Genomic DNA, 9,177 nt, shown 5'->3' with positions numbered 1-9,177 from the left:
GGGAGCGTGGGAGGCACGGGGGGCGTGGGGGGCGCAGGGGGCGCGGGGAGAGTGGGAAGCCCACCGCAGCAGGAAGTGTGGGAATTCTTCACAGCGGTTCTTCTAAATCCCTTAGGCAAAATGAGACCACGCATCGCTCCGGTCTCATAGATGAAAATGATTTTAACACACACGATAAATGTACAATTTTCATCCGACACCGAGCAAGACACACAGGCTCTCTGCAGATATTCTGACCTATGACCACTGGGTGGTAGTTTCCACCTTGGCATCTCCCTCATCTCTGCTGATGGAGGTGCACAGCTGTTAAACTTCAGAAGGAAGACAGCACTGTTTTCTGCCTGGAAGGAGTTGTAAGGTAAATGTAGTGACCAAGAAGAGAAAGAAGCAGAGCGAGTGGCGATACACAGAAAAGTTCACAGAGGCAAACTCAGAACACACACACACACACACTCATACACACACTCACTCACACTTACACACTCACACACTCATTCACATACATTCACACACACACTCACACTCACACACACTCTCACACACACACATGTATTCAACCAATGGACAGATCAACTGAACAACAACACATGGACCACCAAGGTTAGTTTTTACATTTGAAAAGAAGCCAAACAAGTTCTGAGCCTTACTCTGTTGGAAGGGCAGATGGCCCCTGCCTTGTGTTGGTTTGATTTAGAACTTTAAGTTACTTTTTAAAATGGTCTTCATGTGGTTGTGCAAGGGAGGTGTCATTGAACAAAGCGGTATAGGAACACAGTGCAGCTCTTCAACAGCCTCCTCCCCAGGCCTCACCCCCTCCCTACTGAAGAAGGGGTGAGGTGCTGGGGGTCATGCAGGAGTATCCACTGCTGTCCATGAACGCGTCCTGGGTGGGACAGAAGGATGCATTGTTGGTTTGCCAGACTATAGCAGTAAAAGAACATTTTGGGGGCTTTTTTGAAAATGAAAATGTTTCAAGACTTAGGGCTCTGTTAATGATGGCTGCAGATACAGGAGTGCTCCGGAAGAGACTGAGATCAGCTGACCGTATCACTGGACGAGTCCTGGTTTGCTGGCCCCAGGGCACCGAGCACAGAGGTCACCCGGCAGTTCCTCCCTGGGGGCGTACTCAGTCCCACTGTTGGAGTTGAGACCTCATTAATATTATGAAAGTAAGACTCATGTGTCACTGAAGCCACCCTAATAATTGACGTGTGTTTAAAAGGATTACCGCCATCACAGGTCTAATCCAAGCTATACACATTCCGTTTCTGTAACCGTGGTGGGGGGTGGGGGGGCATGTTCAGTATGGTTTTTTTTTTTAATTTAAAAAGACTCAAAGAACTTTCCAGAATTCATATCCCCTCATTTAGACACTACGTCTCTGTGTCTGTTGTGAGATGAATGCACCAGGGACACAGAATAGAAGCAAAGGAAAACGAGAGCTTGGAAGGCAGGTTCACACCAGTGTCCTGTGGTCAGCCACCAGCCAGGCCACCCGCAGAAACTAACGCCCCCAGGGAACATGGGCCTGGGGTCAGGCCAGACGTACGTGACCATCAGGAAGAGACCGCATGGGCCCGGGGTCAGGCCAGACGTACGTGACCATCAGGAAGAGACCGCATTTCCTTTGAAGCGCATCCCTGGCAGACTGTAAGAACCTGTCCGGGTACACAGCAAGGGGAATGACCTTCTCTGAATGACTTATTATATCTGAGAGTTAGGCAAATAAACCCAATTTGCTTTTTTTTTTGCCTGTGAGGCTACCACATTTATAGTTTCCCCCTTATTTTTAAATTTAAGTTGCCCAAGATACTTTAAGACAATGAAAGTTATCAATTCTTAAAATCTAGAAAGTCTTATTTTTCTGTTTTGACTATCTTTTGATTAAGGCATTATTAACTTATGAGATAATTTTCCACCCTATATCTAGCAAAATCATATACATGTATATATGTTAATCATGAATGTTTTAAACTTACACTTGAAAAATGAATAGTATATCATGACAAATTAATAATCACAGAAAATAAAAGCATATCAATAAAGTAAAATGGTACATATTGGTATTTATTTCATAATAGTTAAGTCTTCTAACTAATAAAAATGAGCTGGTGACTCCGGTGTCTAACCAGAACAACTCAGGAGGCTGAGATCTGAGAATGGGTTTGAACCCAGCCTGGACAGATAAAGCCAGTTGGCCAAAAGTCAGAACTGGAGGCATGGCTCACGTGGTAGAACTCCTGGCATAGCACGCACAAAGACTTGAGTTCAAGGCCCAGAAGATACAGACACAGAAAAGAAGAAAAAAAGTAGTGCGTTGGGTATTAAAATATGCTAAACTGGTTTAAAATCATAATAGATCTCAATTTAATTTTAGTTTATGGCATCCGGAGACTTGACAAAAGGCTGGTGAGGTGTGACCAGGGGATGTGACACGAGAAGATCAGGAGCTGTGGAAACTCACCATAAACCCCATGGTACCGTGCGAAAAAGTAGAAAGGAGAGGCAGGGGGCCATCCGGGGTGAGGCAGGGAAACGGAGGCTCCAGGCACAGGGCATCGGCCCTGCTCCAAGGCCGGGCTGGGCATCTCGGCCCAGGTCAGGCATCGGTGGTAGTCAGACAGAGGCTGCCGGAAAGCTTATGGCTTACTCCAGAGCCGGCGTTCAGCCCAGGCACGGTGAACGGTAAAGTCAACAGGAGCAGATGCTATCGTAAGCAACCTCTAATAAGGGAGCGATTCTCCCTCAGATAGGATCTCCTTGCAGTCACTCATGTGTAATGTAAATGTGACTCCATCCAGCTTCGTCTATACCCCTGAGGTTTTTTACGTGATGGTAACACTTATATCCCTATTTCAAAGGTAGTTGTGAATTAGACAGACAGATGATTGATAGACAATTTCATTTAAAAAACAAACACTGGAGAAAGACTTCTCTATGAATAACTTAAAAAAGTATTTTTAGCATTCATCTAACTATCCTTCAACTAGAGTGATTTAAAAATCCCTAAAACCCCAGGAGTAATTTTAAAAAACTACTAGAGCAATCTTTAAACCCCCGCATTACTACAAACCCTTGAACTAGAGCAATTTAAAAGTCTCGTCCACTGGGGAGGTGGAAATCTACAAAACTGAAATATCCCTACCTGTCCAATGAGGAGAACACGCTCTGCTAGAAAATCATCACTTTCCCAGCTCCAGCTCCAGCTCCATCGGGGACCGCGCTTCCAGGTGCCCCAGTGACCTGCGTTCTGAGGGAGAGGTGCACGGCAGGCTGTGCGGGGCAGAGTGCGGGGCAGAGCGCAGGATGGGGTCGCACCTGGGAGCACTGGCCATGCCCCAGAGGCCCCGGGGAAAACGGCACTCTAGTGGCCCAGGCCGAAGGCCCAGGGCGCCTCCCAGCCCCCAGTGAGGGCTGGGACACAGCTGTCCCCAGTCTAGAGCGTGGGCAGAGCAGGGCACAAACCACCATTCATGTCCTTGGACCTTTGTTCCTAGGAACACAAGTCCTGCGTCGCTGGAGACAGACAAGCAAGGCCTTCTGTGGGGCCACCCAAGTCTGCATGGGAGACCAGAGGCCCGCTGGGGGCCAGCATGCACTGAGCAGCGTCTGCCTGATCCTTGTCCCTGCCAGGTGGGAAGTCCACTAGCCCACATCACTGGGAGGGAGGCAGAGGGGTAAGAAAACTTACAGACTGAGAGCTCATCGGGGTGACCAGGCTGGGGTGACCCTGCCCAGGCCTTCCAACTGAAGTGTGGGCTACATTCAGAGCCACGCTGGTCCCTCTGGGGACAAGCACACAGATCATCTCTTTATACCAAGTGTCCAGGAAAGCCAAGGCTGCAGGCTGAGTCCTAACACTCAGTTCCCAGCCAGAGCCGGGGGGCCAGGGCAGCTCAGCTCCAGGGCCTGAAGCCCATGATGCTCAGTAACCATGGCAACCACAGAACCACAGCCATGCTAGGCTCCTGCCCCATTCAGAGCAACAGGCTTACAGAGGAGACGCGTCCGGCCTCGAGGTGAACAGCACCAGCTGTGGTCTCCACCGCTCCACTCCTGCTGCCTGCCTTTTACGGACAAGCAGGGAATAACAGTCCTAGGCACAGAAACAGCAACACCCAGAACCAAACTCACAGTCGGCACCTAGAACACAGAAATGCCAAAATAACTGCGAAAAGTCTACGCGAGAATCCAGCGGAGCAGAGGGCGGACGTGCCTGCAGGGGTGGGCCGATTACCTCAGAGACCGCAGCAGTAAGAAAAAGCCAAGTGGAAAAGTGGAGGGAGAGATTCTGTCATGAGCTCACCTCTGGCAGAATGGATCCGTTATGGAAAGATGGAAGGCATATGAAAAAGAAATTAAAATGATGACCGGCAAATACAAAGAAAGCAAATGCAGAATTAGACCTATAAGAACTGAGAAGCGATATCACATACTCCAACAGACATGCAGCTGGAGTCTCGGGGACATGCATAAAATACATACTTTGAACAGTCACGTCTTTTCCCCCTTGGAACAGCATTTTGCTGTGCAGATGAAGCTAGCTACAACTCAACACGAGGCCCAGGCTGGCCTTGAACTCATAATTCTCAGCCTCCACAATGCTCAAGTTACAGGCATATGCCCCCATCTGAAAACATTTTTATAACTAATTTTAAAATGTCAAACAATAGATACAAAGAACATCAGAAAACCCAAACCAGGATATCTGACAGACACACATGTACACACACATATGCACACAAACACACAAATACCACACTCACATACCTACACACACACACACACACACACACTCATCAGCAGCCCTGGCACCTCACAGTCAGAGAAGAATAGAAGACAGAAATAGAGAAAAGCGCGGAGGTGAGCAGGAAACAGGCCGTGGCGCCATCGCTGTGGGAAGTGAGAATGTCGGTGGAAGGTGACTCCTGCCATGAGGAAGAGCACCGGCCGCGCGCGCAGGGGGAAAGCGGAAGGTGCCGAGCTGCGGGGAGGGGAGCCGTCTCCGCTCAGGCCCCGGCCTCGGGATCTCCGTGCAACTCCTCAGCTCCTCACACACTGCAGGGCCTGCTGACAAGTGACGGCCCCTTAGCTACAGCCAGGCGGAGGAGCTCCTGGAAAGACCTCGCCTCCGTGCTCACGCCATACCTGCCTGTGTCCACCGGGTGCTCCCAAGGACCCAGCCTGCCCACGGAAGGCTGGCGCAGGGCCGTGTCCACCGGGTGCTCCCAAGGACCCAGCCTGCCCACGGAAGGCTGGCACAGGGCCACCATGGGTAGGGATAAGTCTGGCACGGGACCGGTGTGGGTCACGGACAGTTGTTCTCACTCTTACTTCACAAGTGTGTGTTTTAGTGAAACAGGAATTCAGCTATTTGCAGATTGGCAGTTCATATTTCAAGATGTCCTAATAAGTAGCTGGATTAAACATACTAAAAACTACTTTGGCAGCTTAAATCCGCAGTTCTCACTCAATGTGGTACAGGTTGTGGGGAGGTGACTTGTACAACTATTTTAATATCTATTTTTTTGGGGGGGTCCGGTCGTGGGGCCTAAACTCTGGGCCTGGGCGCTGTCCTTCAGCTCTTCAACTCAAGGCTAGCGCTCTACCACTTGAGCCACAGTGCCACTTCCGGCTTTTTTCTTTTTTGTTTATGTGGTGCTGAAGAATCGAACCCAGGGCCTCAGGCATGCAAGGCAAGCGCTCTACCACTGAGCCACCTTCCCAGCCCTTTAATATCTATTTTGAAACCTAGCGCACACAGAGCAGAGGCCTGGCTTCCTCCATTAATCAAGAAGCGCAGACGACTAAAGGAGTGTTGGTGCCAAGGAACCACAATGGTAGCAAAGCCAGCGCTCTGTGCGGATGAATGAAATCTAAATGTAACAAGCAATTATACACCTCCTTGCGTTCCCAAACCACGCCGGGGCTCCTCAGAGCTCACTTCCATGCTCCTTACTGAAATGTTTCTCTCTTTAAGGGAAGTATATTGATTAGCAATAAAGCGTGCTGCCGACAATGTGACTGATGAGGCTGGAGCTCAGCTGAGTAAGAGATAAATGTGCCCAATCGCCAGCGTCCACCTGCGCCTCCCTCCATGAAGAGCAAGTGAAAAGCCACAGCGGCAAAGCAACGTTGAGAGGGTTAGCACTGCCCGAAGTATGAACGAACCTGTGTACGCCGCCACACATGAGGTTTATGTTCTGCTGACAAACATTCACAAAACGTGTCAAGGAAGCAGAGGTTTGCGTCTGTGTGCGGGCCCCACTGCCCACTGCCACAAAGATAATCCCTCTCCTATGAACTGGAATGGACCTGCCCCCATGCTGGCAATGAGCGGGCAGTCTCACTGCAACGGGAGAGGCCCCTTCGCCGAGTCTCTGCGTCTGCTTTTTTATCAGCGGCTGGAAATCCGGCCTTTCAAAGCCGGCCTACATTACATCCCGCAGTGTTTATTATCTCAATTCACAGTGTCACCTCTTACGGCCTATCCACATATCTGCTCATTTGCAACTGCTTATTAGAGGCTCTGAATGGCAGCACGCAGCCGTTTGGTGCTGGCAAACATGTCCGAATCAGCTGCTGCACCCATGGAAACCCTTGCTCCGCACTTACAAGGGTTACCTGCACAGCCTAACACCAGGATGTGTGCATTTGACTTGTGTCTTCCCATTTATCAGACTATTAACTCAGTCTCACAACCAGTTTTAAAAGGTTACAGTCTCCTCTGCAGAGCCTTCTTCTAATTAAGATGAGTCACACACACGCATGGCCGGGGAGAGGCCGTGTTGGGTGAGCTCTTACTTCCTAAGAAATGGAAACAAGGTTTATGTAACCTAGATGGATATTAGGAATTTTCTGTTTTGGGATGCTAATAAGAATATTGTTCCTCATCCCTGAGAAAGTGTCAGTATGACAAATGGCCAGCTTCTGTGTTTATTTTTAACACCCAAAGCCTGCAATTACAGCCGCTGTTTTGTTTAATTATTTGAGATAATAACTTCTACCTCCTCATTCATTTGTGAAGTTTAACATCGCCTCATTAATCTGTGAGATTTCACCCCTACAAAGAGCACACCTTCATGGTTCCTTTAAGAAAATGGCTGAGCACAGCAGCGGGGAGGGGGAGGGGGGAGCAGCCCTGGGGGGCCTTACTTTTGTATTCCAGATGGAAGCCAGCAGCGGCCACACTGATGTCGGACTGGAAGTGCAGGTAGAGCTGGTTGGACGTGCTGTTCAGCAGTGCTGGCACCGTGGTTCCTGGGGGACAAGCACACAGGTGGGGCCTCAGACACAGACACCAACCCACCCGGCCCCGACTCGCTGCCTGTCTGGCCATCTCATGTTTCATCTGGCTACTCCAGCCAGCTACTCCACAACCCCCGCCCATCCTTCCCCCCACACCCCCCCCCGTGATATAACGCTCGCACGGGGTCTCTTCTACCACACTCGGGGTCAGGGGACAGGACCCTCCCTGGCTCTTCCTCTCTTTATCCATGCACTCTGTGGACACAGCTTGTGAGTTTTACTTCTAAATACAGGTGCACGACACATGGTGAATGTGAACAGACACAGTGCCCTCTGCGTATTCATTCTAAGAGCTGGGGATCATATCCTTCATTCTCGGGGTTCACTGCCATGCCCCAGGTCTGAAAAGAGTCAAACGTGAGGCCTCTGCTCCACGCTCGCTCGCCCCAGGCTCTGGGGACCCCGTGGCTGTGTGGTAGCAGAATTGGAAAGCCCACGTCCAACCAGGCCCTGGGGCCTGCACATTTCTTCGGACATAGCCACACGCGGTGGCGTGAGTGGCTGGGGGTTTTGGCACCCAGGTACCACGTAGCACCCAGAGGGCCGTCAGCCAGGGATGGGGGGAGCAGGGCTCATGGCTGGCAGACATGCCGAGGGACTGCTGAGGTCCCACACCGTGGGGTCTGCTTCCGGCGATCCTCGGCACGGATCACATACAAAATGCAACCGAGCAGTTTTTAAAAAATGCTGCTACAGGCAGAACATTTCTGATCCAACTGTGTTACTGTGACCTAGATAGCAGGACGCACAACAGCGGGGAGAGGGATTTTATCGCTGTCCCCGCAGACTTGGCTCCCCACTTCCCTTAATACCGACTGTCAGCTACAAATTCATATGCACGCCTCTGTATTTCATTCATTTATAATGTATAACCTGCCTGCTCCAAAACTGATTTCTAATCGCTCACACAAAGACCTACATATGCCTGTCCCAGTAGAAATGAAAATCAAAACTGGATTTATTTGAGATGTCAATCTAGCTGCCAGTGATGTGAACCTCTTATGACGACTCATTCTTGTTCTTACTTCATAACTTTTAAAATGGGTTTAATATCTCCTCTATAAATATTGTTGGGTATCATGGGAGTAAAAACATTTAAATATTGATTATGTTCCAAATCATTCAAACTTTTCTGCTGATTTGTTATTTCCATAGAATGTACTTTTTTTAAATCTCATGGTGACAGAACTACACCACACTGTCTCCAGGGTGACCATCAGGCCTGCACCACACTGTCTCCAGGGTGACCATCAGACCTGCACCACACTGTCTCCAGGGTGACAGAACTATACCATACTGTCTCCATGGTGACAGAACTATACCACACTGTCTCCAGAGTGACATAACTACACCACACTGTCTCCAGGGTGACAGAACTACACCACACTGTCTCCAGAGTGACAGAACTATACCACACTGTCTCCAGGGTGACAGAACTATACCACACTGTCTCCAGGGTGACAGAACTACACCACACTGTCTCCAGGATGACAGAACTACACCACACTGTCTCCAGGGTGAACGTTAGACCTGTACCATATTGTCTCCATGGTGACAGAACTACACCACACTGTCTCCAGGGTAACAGAACTACACCACACTGTCTCCAGGGTAACAGAACTACACCACACTGTCTCTAGGATGACAGAACTACACCACACTGTCTCCAGGGTGACAGAACTATACCACACTGTCTCCAGGGTAACAGAACTACACCACACTGTCTCTAGGATGACAGAACTACACCACACTGTCTCCAGGGTAACAGAACTATACCACACTGTCTCCAGGGTGACAGAACTATACCACACTGTCTCCAGGGTAACAGAACTATACCACACTGTCTCCAGGGTAAAAGAACTACACCAC

The 9,177-nt window shown here is 49.6% G+C and overlaps 1 protein-coding gene across 1 annotated transcript in view; it reads right to left on the bottom strand.

Annotated features, from left to right (window-relative positions):
- LOC105991563 (CUB and sushi domain-containing protein 1-like) overlaps positions 1-9,177 on the bottom strand; it is an 871,556-nt gene that overhangs the window by 123,389 nt on the left and 738,990 nt on the right. Inside the window, exons 36-37 of the mRNA XM_013024215.1 lie at positions 8,542-8,878; positions 7,156-7,260 (exon numbers count right to left, since the gene is read on the bottom strand). Coding sequence (XP_012879669.1) covers positions 7,156-7,260; positions 8,542-8,878 — 442 coding nt within the window. The remainder of the gene's footprint in view (positions 1-7,155; positions 7,261-8,541; positions 8,879-9,177) is intronic.

The sequence above is a fragment of the Dipodomys ordii genome, unplaced genomic scaffold, assembly GCF_000151885.1.
Source record: "Dipodomys ordii isolate 6190 unplaced genomic scaffold, Dord_2.0 Scaffold74, whole genome shotgun sequence".
NCBI lineage: Eukaryota > Metazoa > Chordata > Mammalia > Rodentia > Heteromyidae > Dipodomys > Dipodomys ordii.
Note: the sequence above shows the minus strand (reverse complement) of the source record. Positions and strands in the feature narration are given on the sequence as shown.